The sequence below is a fragment of the Martes martes genome, assembly GCF_963455335.1.
Source record: "Martes martes genome assembly, chromosome: 11".
NCBI classification, from domain to species: Eukaryota; Metazoa; Chordata; class Mammalia; order Carnivora; family Mustelidae; genus Martes; species Martes martes.
This window is the reverse complement of record NC_137899.1, coordinates 62,623,999-62,639,421: the sequence shown is the minus strand read 5'-3', so window position 1 is coordinate 62,639,421 and position 15,423 is coordinate 62,623,999. Positions and strand designations below refer to the sequence as shown.

Below are 15,423 nucleotides of genomic sequence, written 5' to 3'. Positions count from 1 at the left end.
CTTGATCTCACGATGGCAAGATCATGACCTGAGCCTAAGTCAAGAGTCTCATGCTTAACTGACTGAGCGATGGCAGTGCCCCTCAGATCGCCATCTTAAGCGTGACTCCTCCTGCTTGAAGTACAGAAATTCCAGGACCAAAGGGGGTGGGGGAGCTTTCCCATGGCTTTTGCTTCCTTGGTGATTTTGTTTGTCTCTTCAGGGGCAGCACGAGAGCGAGGAGGGTGTCCTGGCTCCTGATTGGCCTCTGCCAGGAAGACACCTGTAGCCAAAGATGAGTTTGGGCAAAGCAGTCGCTTGTTCCTTCAGCCATGGAAAAGCAGGGCCACAGTGAGGTGGAAATAATCTCATCTGAGTCTCACTCCCACGTTAAATTGTTGAAAATCCATCGGGAACTTCTGGTCACCCACATCCGCAACACCCAGTGTCTGGTGGACAACTTGCTGAAGAATGACTACTTCTCTTCTGAAGATGCGGAGATCGTGGGTGCCTGCCCCACGCAGCCTGACAAGGTGCCAAGAACAGGGGCTGGCCTTGGCGGGCTGTGTGTCTTGGTTGCCGGAAGGGGCTTCTCCCGGGGGGCCTGAGTGAGGACCTCTGGGCATTTAGCACATTGGCGGGATTTCCCGCTGGGGTCATTTATAGGACAGAGACACCTGAGTCATCAGCTTATGACACAATGACATATTCTACTTCTGCGTTCTCGTGGATAGCAGACTCCGCTTACCTTGCTGCTCTCCTTGCTATGTGTATCGCTTCCCAAGCCACTTGTTTTCAGTCCATTTTTGATTGGGAGGAGGGAAAAATTAAATGACCTTCGAACACTAGCAGTGATGTTCATTCAGTGCCTTTAAACTCCAGGGAGTTGCTCAAGGCTGGGTGAGACTCTGAGAACGACTTTGTCTCTGGCTTGGGAGCAAACGCCTCCCCGGCTGGGTCCACAGTAAAGACTTTTGCACCCGCCACTGTGGGACGCCCTAACAGCCCTTAGTTTCCTTTTAGCTTTGTGTCCTCTCCTGAAAAATGGAATTGGTAAGACCCAAACCTGTTTGGCTGGAGGGGTGACAGAACTTGTCTGTAATGTGATCCTGCCAGCCTCCGGGGAAACTAGAGGGTTTCTGGGGTATGGGGGGAGCACAGTAACTGACTTGTGTGATTTTTTTCCCCTGCATTTTTAATAATACAAAAAGGCCTTTTAGGATCTAACTTACATCATGGGGGCCTGTTAGTCCCTTGCTGTGTGGCCCAGCACACGCCTCCCCCAACCTCATTTCACCTGTGCAGTAACTGTCCCAGCAGCACTCATTTTCGGCCAGTAGTAGTGTTGGCTCGGGAGTGACAGGAGACCGGAGAATTCCAGGGGTGGACGCAGCTCTCGTTTGTGTGAGTCTGACCTTTTTACTTGGAGGTTCGTGGAAGCCTCCAGCTTCTTAGAGCTGTATGGTTTAATTTCCTACTATGGGGGGAGTCCCCTTCACAGATTCTAGACCTTCAACAGCATCTCACACCGCTGGGGGGACGGTCAAGCTTGAGGCTGTTGTAGGAACTTGGAGCCCTGCATGTGAGCCTTTCTGGTAGGGGGACTCCCCAGGCACTTGTTCACCCCCTCATGCTTATGTTACCACTAGGTCCGCAAAATTCTGGACCTGGCACAGAGCAAGGGCGAGGAGGTGTCTGAGTTCCTCCTCTACGTGCTCCAGCAACTCGCAGATGCTTACGTGGATCTCAGGCCTTGGCTGTCGGAGACTGGCTTTTCCCCCTCAGAGCTCATTCAGAGCAAAGTTGTCGTCAACACCGACCCAGGTATGAGTCCGCTCCCCCAGGGTAGGACTGCAGACACCAGGCCGGCAAAGCCCTGGGGTTTGGAAATGCTGTGGTGTGTGGGCTCAGCGGGGCATGAAGGCATGGTCCAACATGGTTGGCTCTGCCCTCCACATTGGGCAGTGGGCCCAGGTGCTATGTTCCCCGTCATCCAAGTGCCGCCTGACCACAAGTAGTTGGTCTGACTTAGAGGCCTGTGGAAGTATGGGAATGGCCTCTCTTCTGACTTTCTACTTGCTTCCCTTTTGGACACATAGAGACATTTTAATGGTGGCACGAATTCCTTTTTAAAAATCTTTCCAAAATTTATCCTAGGCAAAGTATTCTTCTCTCACCCCTAGTGGACAGTCCAAAAGCCAGTGAAAAACCAATAGGAAGCCAGTCCAAAAACCAATAGCCAAAAGTGGCCATTTCCAGAGCACAGCGGGGCTGCATCGGCTAATTGATTCGTTCAACAAGTATTGATCATATCCCCACCACGTGCCAAGACACTGTGCTGGATGCCAGGGGTATGACGGGGAGCAGACCAGATACGGTTCCGGCTCTCAGGGAGCTTGGAGGCCAGTGCGGAGGCCCAGCTGTAGGCGGTCATACAAACGTGTGATTGCACATGGTGACAAGGACGAGAACAGTTCAGGCTGCTGTGAGCGCACGTAATTGGGGCCATGATCTGGTCTGGGGATGGGGAGACTTCTTTGCATGTCTCTGTGCTCACTAGTTTGAGACATTTGTTGGCTGTATAACTGTATAACACCAAGCACCAAGGACCCCAACTCCAGTATTTAAAGAATCCAGTGTGACCTTGAACACAGAAACAGGACAGTGTCCCAGACTCTCAGGGGCATGTTTGGGGGAAACCAGGCCTACCATCAGGGTCAGGGCCCAGCCCTTCTGCAGCCGGCCTGTGGATACCTGTGATACCTGTGGCCGCTGTTAGCTTCTTACTCCTCCTGCCCCTTCCCACTTCCTTCTGCTTCCTTCCCCAGGAGCAAAGGAAAATGCTTCTGCCTGTGATCATTCTCTCAAAAGACGTCTCCACCGGTTCCTTTAGCCAACTACTTCGGTAGCTTTTAAAGTATAAGTCACTCTACAGAGCTAGATGTGAACTACATCTTGTGTGATTCTATTTATACAAAACAGCCAGAAAAGGCAAATTAATAGAGCTAGAAAGCAGATTGGCCACTGCCTAGGGCCAGGGGCAGAGATTCCCTAGAAGTGGGCTTAGGATGGAGAGGTTTTAGAACTGGAGCGTAGTGACGTTTGCATAACTTCATAAATTTACTAAAAATCATTGAGTAGTACACGATGCCTATTGTAAAATATGTGAATTTATGGTATGTAAGTTATGTCTTACTAAAGATGTAAAAGATAAAATTCACAAATTTTAAGCAGACAACCAAGTTGGACTGAGTTGATGGGAAGAGGTTATAGATGAATTTGGAAATGGGCATGTGTGTCTCGTTTTTGTTAACTGGATTATAATCAAAATCCCAGAAGTATTTTAAAGGAATTTATGGAACAGCCTTTGGTCTGGGGAAGGATCACCTCCGTCTGGTGTAAGCCTGGCCTCTAGCTCAGGTTTGCTGAGCTCCCTACCCATGTGAGCATGTTACCCGTCTGCTCCCCTGTGAGCAGGTGCTAAGTCAGTGACCCCCAGGTGTCGGCTGGGGACCTGGGGCTGGCATGCTCTGCGTCGTTGAACAGGGTAGTTTTTCTCTTAGTTTACTCTCTTTGTGCTTTGGCCCATCTCGTTTGTAATCCAGACTGACGTGGACTGTTCTGTCTTCTCACTCAAAGTTTTCGCATTTAGTGTTGAGGCTTCCCCTTGTTTTCAGAGCACTGTGATCAGCAAAAGAAAGTTAGAGCAATTTCTTCCTCAGCCACGGGAGTTTCCAACACCTGGCCGCCCCAGTCTCAGGAGCCTGTGGCTCTTGATCTGGGGGTGGTGAGTTCAAGCTCCGTGCTGGGTGTACAGATAACCTTAAAGGAATACATATGCTTAAAAAAAAAAAGTCTCACTGGGAACTGGCTGTCTTCCCTCCCCCACTGTCCAGTGAGCAGGTACACGGAGAAGCTGCGACAGCAACTGGCCCGTGATTCCAAGTTCGTTCTGTGCTATGCCCAGAAGGAGGAGCTGCTGCTAGAGGAGATGTACACCGACACCATCGTGGAGCTGGTGGGCTTCAGCAACGAGAGCCTGGGCCCGCTGGCCAGCCTGGGCTGCCTCCTGGACCACCGCACTGGGGTCCTCAGCGAGCAGGGCGAGACCATCTTCATCTGCGGGGATGCGGGCGTGGGCAAGTCCATGCTGCTGCAGCAGCTGCAGAGCCTGTGGGCCGCGGGGCGGCTGGACACCGAGTTCAAGTTCTTCTTCCACTTCCGCTGCCGTATGTTCAGCTGCTTCAAGGAGGGCGACACGCTGTGCCTGCGGGACCTGCTCTTCAAGCATTACTGCTACCCGGAGCAGGACCCCGAGGAGGTGTTCGCTTTCCTGCTGCGCTTCCCCCAGATGGCCCTTTTCACCTTCGACGGCCTGGACGAGCTGCACTCGGACTTCGACCTGAGCAGTGCAGTGGACACCTGCTCCCCCTGGGAGCCCGCCCACCCCCTGGTCCTGCTGACCAACCTCCTCAGTGGGAAGCTGCTCAAGGGGGCCGGCAAGCTCCTTACGGCCCGCACGGGCGTGGAGATCCCGCGCCAGCTCCTCCGCAAGAAGGTGCTCCTGCGGGGCTTCTCCCCTAGCCACCTGCGCGCCTACACGAAGAGGATGTTCCCTGAGCGCGCCGTGCAGGAGCGCCTGCTGGCCCAGCTGGAGGCCAACCCCAACCTCTGCAGCCTGTGTGCCGTGCCCCTCTTCTGCTGGATCATCTTCCGCTGTTTCCAGCACTTCCACAGTGTTTGGGAGGGCTCTGCGCAGCTGCCCGACTGCACGGTGACCCTGACCGATGTTTTCCTGCTGGTCACCGAGGTGCACCTGAACAGGACGCAGCCCACCAGCCTGGTGCAGCGGAACACGCGCGGCCAGACCGAGACATTCCTCGCCGGCCGGGGCACCTTGCGCTCGCTCGGGCAGGTGGCCCATGGTGGCATGGAGAAGAGCCTCTTTGTGTTCCGCCAGGAGGAGGTGCAGGCAGCCGGGATGCAGGAGGGGGAGCTGCAGCTGGGCTTCCTGCGGGCCGTGCCGGAGCAGGGCCTGGGTGGGGACCATCAGTCCTACGAGTTTTTCCACATCACCCTCCAGGCCTTCTTTACTGCCTTCTTTCTTGTGGTGGACGACAAGGTGGACACTGGGCAGCTGCTCAGGTTCTTCCAGGAGTGGGCTCCTGCTGGGGGGGCGGGAGCCGAATCCTGCTATCCCCCCTGTCTCCCCTTCCCGTGCCTGAAGGGCGGTGGCCTGGCAGGGGAGGACCCCTTCAAGAACAAGGATCACTTTCAGTTCACTAACCTCTTCCTGTGCGGGCTGTTGTCTAAGGCCAAACAGAAACTCCTGCGGCACCTGGTGCCCGCCGCTGCCTTGCGGAGAAAGCGCAAGGCTCTCTGGGCACACCTGTTTGCCAGCCTGCGGGCTCACCTGCAGAACCTGCCCCGAGTGAAGTCTGGGTCCTTCAACCAGGTGCAGGCCATGCCCACCTTTGTCTGGATGCTGCGTTGCATCTACGAGACGCAGAGCGAGAAGGTGGGGCAACTGGCGGCCAAGGGCATCTGCGCCAACTACCTCAAGCTGACCTTCTGCAACGTGTGCTCGGCGGACTGCAGCGCCCTCTCCTTCGTCCTGCACCATCTCCGCAAGCGGCTTGCCCTTGACCTGGACAACAACAATCTCAACGACTACGGCGTGCAGGAGCTGCAGCCTTGTTTCAGCCGCCTCACCGTCATCAGGTGAGGCCGAGGGGGCCCAGGGAGCAGCTGGTGGGGCCAGGGCGGGCCAGACTCCGGAGATGCGAGAACCAGCCTTTAAGGGGTAGGAGCTCCTGACTTACCCTGGTACTCATGACCACGGGTCCTGGAACACCCAGACCTCTTCTGTTTCAGCGTGACAGAGGGCAAAGAGCACAACTTCCGTGGCGGGCAGCTCTGTCTGGGTGTCCTTGAGTGAGTTGCTTAACATCTCTGATTTCCTCATCTGGAAAAGGGAGATGCTGGTAGCCTAGCAGTTACAGTGATAACAACCAGCATTTATTGAGAATGGGTGAAGTGCGTTACAAATTTTACATGATTGACTCTTCCACCCTCTAAGGTAGGAGGTACTCTTCTCTTCATTCTGGCAAATGAGGAAGTGGAGGTACAGAGATGGTCTCAAGGTCACACATCAGGGCCACGATGGAGCCAGATTCATAAAGATTTATGAGATTTATTGAGATTCATGAGAGGCTCAGAGATAGCCCGTGGATGGTTTTTGACACATGGGAGCTTTTGTGATTGCAGAAAAAGCAGACTCTGTGTGCTTATCGGCCTCGGTTACTTTCCATGATCAAAGCCAGCAGCTTGCCAGGGATCTTAGCACAGAAAGCTGACTCATGAGTGGTTTCCTGTGTGATGGTTTAGAGGAAAGTTAGGCCAGTCTGCTTTCTTCCGTTAGCATTTCTTCTATAAAATACACCTTGTAAATCTCTATGAGGGTTTCAGATCTTGTAACTTGGCTTGTGCATTCCAGAGGAGCAGAGGGGATTTGGAACTCATCCTGGGTACCTGTTACACCAGTGCCACAGTGTGCATTATGTGGGGACAGTGGGGTGCAGGGAGCCCGATGCTGCCCTGGCTTGTTCTCTGTGCTCTCAGCCTGGGGCATGCTCACACTCCAGGCGCTTCCCCACCACCACCCCCCAACCAAGATGGGACACACCAGAATGGTACTTCTGCCCCAGGCAGCTGTCCTGGGGTAAAGTTTTCCTCCACACCAGTAAAGGAGAGAGCAGGAGGAAATGGGCAACTCCAGGGAAGCATTTTGAGCTCCCCGAGACCATCAGTGAGGGTTAACGTTGAGAGTTAATGAGTGCTTAGATAGGTTACAAGCTTGTTTCTCATGGAAAAGTCCAGAGGAGGGCAGTTCAGGGCTGCTGTGGTGCCTCCACGACCCGCAGGAGCCCAGGCTCTCTTCTGTGTTGCTACAGCCCTGATGCCCTCACTACTTGATTTCCACCTCTTGGCCCAAGATGGCTGCTCATTTCCAGCTATTCAGTCAACATTCTAGCCACCAGGAAGAAGAAAGGGCAAAGAAGGATGCACCTCATTCTTTTAAGAAGACCTCTCAACAGTTGCTAATGAGACTTCTGCTTAGATTTCATGGGGTAGAACTTAATCCCACATGCCCAGTTAAAGAAATGGGGGATTCTTTTTTTTTTTTTTTTAAGATTTTATGTATTTATTTATTTGAGAGAGAGAGAGAGAGAGAGCATGAGAAGGGGGAGGGTCAAAGGGAGAAGCAGACTCCCTGCCGAGCGGGGAGCCTGATGTGGGACTGGATCCTGTGACTCCAGGATCATGACCTGAGCTGAAGGCAGTCGCTTAACCAACTGAGCCACCTAGGTGTCCCCGAAATGGGGGATTCTATTGTTAAAAAAGCATAGATATTGGAAGTGACTAGTAGCCTCTGGCACCCTGAGATGGCCATGCAGTGTGTGTATGTCCTGTACCCCACCACCAAAGTCGGCACCATGGGAGGAGGGGTCCTGAGAATGTGACCTGATCATTGTGATGTGGCCTGAAAATCAAACTTTTACTTGTTCAGCCTTTCACTTATTACAGAGAGGTCAGGTTGTGGGCCCAGTTTGGCCCAGGGCTTCTGTTTGTAAATAAAGTTTTATTGGAACACAGCCACACCCATTTGTTTACATATCGGCTGCTTCACACTGCAGAGTGGAGTAGTTGCAACAGAAACCACACAGCCCGCAGACCTTAAAATATTTGCGCTCTGGCCCTTTAGAGAGAAAGTTTGCTGACCCTTGGATTATCATTTGCCCCACCCAATACCTCACTGTCATCCAGCGCTAAGCCTTACTCTGTCCTTCAGCCTCACTTAAATGGTGGGGTGGAAGATTGAAAAAAATCACGATAGTTTGTTACATAGATTATTTGGTAGTTAAAAAAAATAGTATTTCACATTTTAGCCACATCAAAATATCCTGTTGGTATAGGGATTGTGCAGACAATTCCAGTGAGTGGCTGTTCCTTGCACAGGAGACAGCTATCATCCTGAAGGCTCTCTTTTCCTGGCCCCCTCCATGAACGGGACTTCTGGATGGGGAGGCTGTCGGCATCGTGGGTGAGACTGTTCTGTGTTCCATCTTTTGAAGGGCACTGACTATCTCTGGCACCTGCAAGACGGGGGAAGAGTTCCCTCATCTCTAGAATAGCTCCCTGGGGTTCCAAATGCCATGGCCCCTGCTTGCAGTGAGAACCACAAAGAGGGCCTGGCTGACACAGAGGCCACCCACAAATGATGGATGTTAGAGCTGGCTGGCCTCACGCGTCCTTTATGTGTCCCTCGTAGCCCTCCTGTTGGGTCGGGGCTGTGCGGTGGCCTTGATGACCGGCGGGTTCTGGGCAGGTTTATTGGCCCTACCACGGTGGGGCTTTTTAGGAGCTATTTGGCTGAGTGCTCTGGCCACCCTCTCAGGGTGCTTATAGCTGGGAAAACTCCGGGACCTACAGGCTTCCGCATCCTTGTGACATTTATGCGGCTACTTAGTGAGCAGCTACTGTGATTTCTAACTTTCTTTGCTGTTTCTTTTTTTTTTTTTTTTTTTTTTCAGACTCAGTGTAAACCAGATCACAGACAGTGGGGTGAAGGTGTTGTATGAAGAGCTAACCAAATACAAAATCCTGACCTTCTTAGGGTATGTACTCCTGAACAGTGCCAGGCCAGGGATGTAGCAATAATACAGAGGAGTGGGGAACCGCCATTTGTGGACGGTTGGGATGACGGCTGAGGCATCAGGAAGATCCCCGACGGGGAGCCAGGAGTCCTGGGTCCTACTCTGGGCTCGGCCGGCAGCCCCCTCTTTGAGCAAGTCAGGAAATGGGCCAGAACTATAGCCTTTTCACTTGTGTATTGGGATCCTAATATAGGCAAGTGCTTTATGAGTGGTGATTGGGGGTTGCTGAGGGAATAGCTGGGGATATGGTGGTGATGTTTTTTTTTAAGGTTTATTTATTTTAGAGAGAGAGTGAGCTGAGTAGAGGGAGGGGCAGAGGGAAGGAGAGACTCTTGAGCAGACTCCCTGCGGAGCATAGAGCTGGACTCTTGGGGCTTGATCCCGGGACCCTGAGATCATGAGCTGAGCCGAAATCAGGAGTCAGATGCTTAACCAAAGCACCACCCAGGCGCCCCTGGGGATAGGTTTTATAAATGTTAGGTACAGGTTATGCATTAGATTATGGGCCCATGATCCCTCACCCAGAAACCGGAGGGCAAGACCATCAGAGTTCAGTGTACATGCTGTGGGGTGGTGATATGACCGGTGAGGTCAAGGGCACTATCCTGGTTTCAGATACTTTAATATTTCTGCAGCAAAAGTTCTGAGTATTCAAAGCAGCTAGGATAAAGACCACAAATGGTGCCACATCAGTGGCCAGAATGGTTGTGAAAAGTTGGGGTTTTCAGAGCCTCTGGGATTTGGAGTGGAAGCGCTGGCGGGCCAGTCCAGCTGGCCTCTGGCCGGTCCTGGCGGAGATGCAGATTGTCGTCTGCCCCCGAGGGCTCCCCTTCCTCCTTGGTGGAGTGGGGCCCCCGGAAGCACACACTCCCAGGCTGCCTTTCGGCTCAGGAGCTTTGTGGGGCTGTGGAACACTGGAAACCCATCTAGTTATCACTTGCAGCTTCTCTCTGCCTTCTTATTAATTGCTGTCGGGTGGCAAAATGACTAAGAGGGAGCAGTGAGGTTCCAACATTCAAACATCTTCCCCTCACGATGCTGCTTGTCATCTTGATGGAACAACATCCACCATCTGCCGCCGGTTGCACCCTTGGGCATATGGGCTTGGAGGGATCGCGGCTTGGAGGGATCGCAAGCTGTGGTCGTAAGGCCCCTGTGAGGGAAGTGTGAGTCCTGCTCCTTATTATAGATGCAGGATCAGAGGCTGGGCCATGGCAGAGCTGGTCTGAACCCCGCCTGTGAGACCCCAGGGCCCCGAACTGCTCTCTGGGTGTCTCTCCTCTCTCCTTCCAGCCCAGACCAGAAATCAGCAGCCAGCACGTAGTCACTTTAGAAATGGGCTCATTATGATGACACTGACACACGGGAATAAAAGGCACAATATAAGGAATATAGTCAGTGATATTTTATTTCAATGAAATAATATTTTATTTCAATATTTTATTTTATTTCAATGAAATATTTTATTTCAATGAAAATATTTTAAAACTTGAATTCAAAACCCCAACAGCCCTCAGTTTATTTCCTCCACCCCAGCAGCAGGATTTCATTTCTTTTTTTTTTTTAAAGATTTAATTTATTTATTTGACAGACAGAGATCACAAGTAGACAGAGAGGCAGGCAGAGAGAGAGGAGGAAGCAGGCTCCCTGCTGAGCAGAGAGCCCGATGCGGGGCTCGATCCCAGGACTCTGGGATCATGACCTGAGCTGAAGGCAGAGGCTTAACCCACTGAGCCACCCAGGTGCCCCGGATTTCATTTCTTTTGATGGCTGCATAGTATTCCATTGTATATATATACCACTTCTTCTTTATCCATTCATCTGTCGATGGACATGTAGGTTCTTTCCATAGTTTGGCTATTGTGGACATTGCTGCTATAAACATTGGGGTGCATGTGCCCCTTCAGATCACTACGTTTGTACCTTTGGGGTAAATATCCAGTAGTGCGATTGCTGGGCTGTAGGACAGCTCAATTTTCACTTTTTGAGGAACCTCCATACTGTTTCCCAGAGTGGCTGCCCCAGCTTGCATTCCCACCAACAGTGTAGGAGGGTTCCCCCTAGTCAGTGACATTGAGAGAGCATCATCTGGTGACAGATGGTGGCTACAATTGTGGAGAACATAGCATAACTTATTATTCACTTATGGATTCACTATGTTGTACACCTGAAATTAATGTAACGCTGTGTCAACTATACTTTAAAAAAAAAAAAAAGCCAAGATTGGGGTCCTGAAGTCTCATGCGGTGTTTTCTCTCGAAGCCTATACAACAACCAGATCACTGATGTGGGAGCCAGGTACATTGCCAGGATCCTGGACGAGTGCAAAGGCCTCACGCACCTCAAGTAAGTGGGGTGTGCAGCAGGTTATTCAGTAGCCTGTGTATCACCGCTTCATTATCCAAACAAAGTGTACAGATCCCCATAAAGAGCGCTCGCCCTAACGCTTGCCCAGAGCCACACTGGTCAGATGAAGAGGCCGGTGTGTGGAAGGTAAGCTGCACGCATGGAGGAATCCTGGCCCGACAGGGAGGCTCGGGTTTCCACAGGGCCAGGTGAGGGTCTGGCTTCTGGTTCACGGACGGGGCTTTTCGGCTGTGTCCTCACACGGTGGAAAGGGAGGCAGGGGAGCTCTGTGGGGCCTCTTATAAATCCCTCATCCCATTCATGACAGCTCTGTCCTCGTGACCTCGTCGCCTCCAAGAGCCCTGCCTCCTATTACCATCTCCTGAGGGCTTAGAGTTTCAGTGTGTAGATTTTGGGGGGACCCAGACCTTCAGACATGGCACCCACCTAGTTGCCAGTATGAGCTTGGTCCTTGGCCCTGTCACACACATGCTCTGCCAGAGGTGACCAGGCACTGGGCTCAGAGGAGCCCCTGGTGGTCCCCTGGTGAGGGGGATGCACACCTGGCCACTTGCAGCGGAGATGGGACGCCCCCCACGCTCTGCTGATGGAAGTGAGTGACACTCTGAAGGCCGCTTAAAGAACCACCCCAGGAAAGCTTGGGTCCCTAAGTTTCGGCAGAGACAGTGACCACCTTCTGGAGAGGAGTCCGATGGCTCTCTCTAGGGCAGTGGGTCGCTCCTTGAGAGGAAGCCGGGGGCATGGGCACTGTGGGTCCCAGAAGAATGGGGGCAGAAAGGGCCCTGTGCACGAGATGAGGGTGCTGACGGCGGAGTCCCCCCACCGCTGGGCGCTGACCCGTGCGTGGCTCTCTCTGCAGACTGGGGGAGAACAAAATAACGAGTGAAGGAGGAAAGTGCCTGGCCGTGGCTGTGAAGAACAGCAAATCAATCTTTGAAATCGGGTGAGTGCAGGCAAATGCGTGCGTGTGTGTGTGTTACACACGCTGTTCTGTGTATGAGTGTGCCAGCTGCTGTTCACGGACATGAATATACCAAAAGTCCAAGGACAGACTGCACCTTCCCTTGCACACACTTTTATTACATTAATGTGGAAGTCCGTTATTCTCACTGCCAGCAAACAGAGGGAGCCATCTGGTCCTATGTGGGAACTTTCCACAGGCACACGGTCTTCTATTTGGCAATGTTCTATAGTCCCTGGAGGCTTTTTTTTTTTTTTTTTAAGATTTTATTTATTTGACAGAGCACAAACAGGGAGAGGGGCAGAGGCAGAGGGAGAAGCAGACTCCCTGCTGAGCAGGGAGCCCAATGTGAGTTTTGATTCCAGAACCCAGGGATCATGACCTGAGCCGAACAAAAGTAGGTGCTTAACTGATGGAGCCACCCAGGTGCTGAGGTCTTTTTTTTTTTTTAATTCAGTTTTTTATTGTGATAAAATGGGTAAAATATATATAACAGTTACCATTTAACCATTTGTAGGGGTTCAGTTCAGGGACATTACGTATCCTCATGATTGTGCGACCTTCACCTCCGTCCATCCCACAGCTCTTTTCATCTTGCAAAAAAGCTCTCTACCCATTACACCCTGACACCCTTCTCCCTTCCCTCCAGCCCCCTCCCGCCTCCCTCTGACTTTCTGTCCTGGTGACTTTGACTTCCATGGGTACCTCACAGAAGTGAAGCCATACAGTATTTGTGTCTGTTGTGACTGGCTTACTTCACTCGACCCAGGGTTCTCAAAGCTCATCCACATGGTTGCTTGCGTTGAATTTCCTTTCTGAGTAGCAGTCCACTGTATGGACGTGCCACATTTTGTCTGTCCATCTGTCAGTGGACACTTGGGTGGCTTCTGCATTTTGGCTCTCATGAGCCATGTTAGGAACATGGGTGTACAAGGGTCTCTTTGATTTCTTTTGGCTGTATACCCAGAAGTGGAGTTGTTGGATCAGCCGGTAATTCTGTTTTGGGTTTTTTGAGGAAGTGCCACCCTGTTTCCCACAGCCATGCACAAGGGTTCCAGATTGTCCACATCCTGGCCAGCACTTGTTATTCTCTGTTCATTTGATAGTAACCATCCTAACAGGTATGGGGTGGTATCTCACTGTGGTTTGGATCCTGGAGCCTTCTTAAACCTTTTTATATTGTTATAATTTTTATATGATTATAAAAGAAACACAAATAATTTTATCTGTAAACTATGAAAAATATGCTAAAATCATCTCAGAAATATTGTCAACATTTGAGGTCAGCTAAGCTTTCTTGCTCTCACATGCAGGTGTGTGCTCTTTTTTTTAATATAGCAAAGGTCAAAGCATATGTACAGAATTTTACTTTTTCTTTTATTAATTATTTTTATTAACATATAATGTATTATTTGCCCCAGGGGTACAGGTCTGTAAATTGTCAGGCTTACACATTTCACAGCACTCACCATAGCACATACCTTCCCCAATGCCCATAACCCAACCACCCTCTCTATACCCGCCTCCCCCCAGCAACCCTTGGTCTGTTTTGTAAGATTAAGAGTCTCTTATGGTTTGTCTCCCTGCCAATCCCATCTTGTTTCATTTTTTCCTTCCCTACCACCAAGCCCCCCACTTTGCCTCTCAAATTCCTTATATCAGGGAGATCATATGATAATTGTCTTTCTCTGATTGACTTATTTTGCTCAGCATAATACTCTCTAGTTCCATTTATGTCATTGCAAATACTAAGATTTTATTTCTTTTGATGGCTGCATAGTATTCCATTGTATATATATACACCACCTCTTCTTTATCCATTCATCTCTTGATGGACATCTAGGTTCTTTCCATAGTCTGGCTGTTGTGGACATTGCTGCTATAAACATTCGGGTGCACGTGCCCCTTCGGATCATTACATTTGTATCTTTAGGATAAATACCCAGTAGTGGGATTGCTGGATCATAGGGTAGCTCTATTCTCAACTTTTTGAGGAACCTCCATACTGTTTTCCAGAGTGGCTGCACCAGCTTGCATTCCCACCAACAGTGTAGGAGGGTTCCCCTTTCTCCATATCCTCTCCAACATCTGTCATTTCCTGACTAATTTTAGCCATTCTGACTTGTGTGAGGTGGTATCTCACTGTGGTTTCAATTTGTATGTCCCTGATGCCATGATATAAGGATTGCCACCCCAGCTTTCTTTTGATGTCCATTAGCATGGTAAATTGTTTTCCACCCCCTCACTTAAGTCTGGAGGTGTCTTTGGGTCTAAAATGAGTTTCTTGTAGGCAGCATATTGATTTTGTTTTTTTAATCCATTCTGATACTCTGTGTCTTTTGATTGGGGTATTTAGCCCATTTACATTCAGTATAACTACTGAAAGATATGAATTTAGTGCCATTGTATTGCCTGTACAGTGACTGTTACTGTATATTGTCTCTGTTCCTTTCTGGCCTACTACTTTCAGGCTCTCTCTTTGTTTAGAGGACCCCTTTCATATTTCCTATAGGGCTGGTTTGGTGTTTGCAAATTCTTTTAATTTTTATTTGTCCTGGAAGATTTTTCTCTCTCCTTCTATTTTCAATGATAGACTAGCTGGATATAGTATTCTTGGCTGCATATTTTTCTCATTTAGTGCTCTGAATGTATCATGCCAGTTCTTCCTAGCCTGCCAGGTCTCTGTGGATAAGTCTGCTGCCAATCTAATATTTCTACCACTGTATGTTACAGACTTCTTCTCCTGAGCTGCTTTCAGGATTTTCTCTTTGTTTTATTATTAGATGACGGGGTGTGGACCTATTTTTATTGATTTTGAGAAGGGTTCTCTGTGCCTCCTAGATTTTGATGCTTGTTCCCTTTGCCAGATTAGGGAAATTCTCTACAATAATTCTCTCCAATATACCTTCTGCCCCTATCTCTCTTTCTTCTTCTTCTGGAATCCCAATTATTCTAATATTGTTTCATCTTATGGTATCACTTACGTCTCGAATTCTCCCTTCATGGTCCAGTAGTTGTTTGTCTCTTTCTGTTCAGCTTCTTTATTCTCTGCATTTGGTCTTCTATATCACTAATTCTCTCTTCTGCCTCTTTTATCCTAGCAGTAAGAGCCTCCATTTTTTATTGCACCTCATTAATATTTTTTTGTTTGTTTGTTTCAAATGGGTTAGATTTTAGTTCTTTTATTTCTCCAGAAAGGGATTTTATTTCTCCAGAAAGGGTTTCCCTAATAATTTTACCCTTTTTCATTCAGTCTCCTATCACGAGTAGTTTTCCACTCTTTTAAAATTTGATACCATTCAGTTGTATAGTACACATACTTTTCTTTTTTTTTTAATTTAAATTCCAATTAACATATAGTATATTATTAGTTTCGGGAAAGAATTTAGTGGGTCATCA

The 15,423-nt window shown here is 49.7% G+C and overlaps 1 protein-coding gene across 2 annotated transcripts in view; it reads left to right on the top strand.

Moving 5' to 3' along the window:
* Window positions 1–15,423, top strand: part of NOD1 (nucleotide binding oligomerization domain containing 1) — a 63,693-nt gene that overhangs the window by 22,235 nt on the left and 26,035 nt on the right. For both annotated transcript variants that reach the window (XM_080818307.1, XM_080818308.1), the window contains exons 3-8: window positions 203–512; window positions 1,629–1,803; window positions 3,876–5,700; window positions 8,574–8,657; window positions 10,959–11,042; window positions 11,923–12,006. In XM_080818307.1, coding sequence (XP_080674433.1) covers window positions 312–512; window positions 1,629–1,803; window positions 3,876–5,700; window positions 8,574–8,657; window positions 10,959–11,042; window positions 11,923–12,006 — 2,453 coding nt within the window. In that variant the 5' untranslated portion in view covers window positions 203–311. The remainder of the gene's footprint in view (window positions 1–202; window positions 513–1,628; window positions 1,804–3,875; window positions 5,701–8,573; window positions 8,658–10,958; window positions 11,043–11,922; window positions 12,007–15,423) is intronic.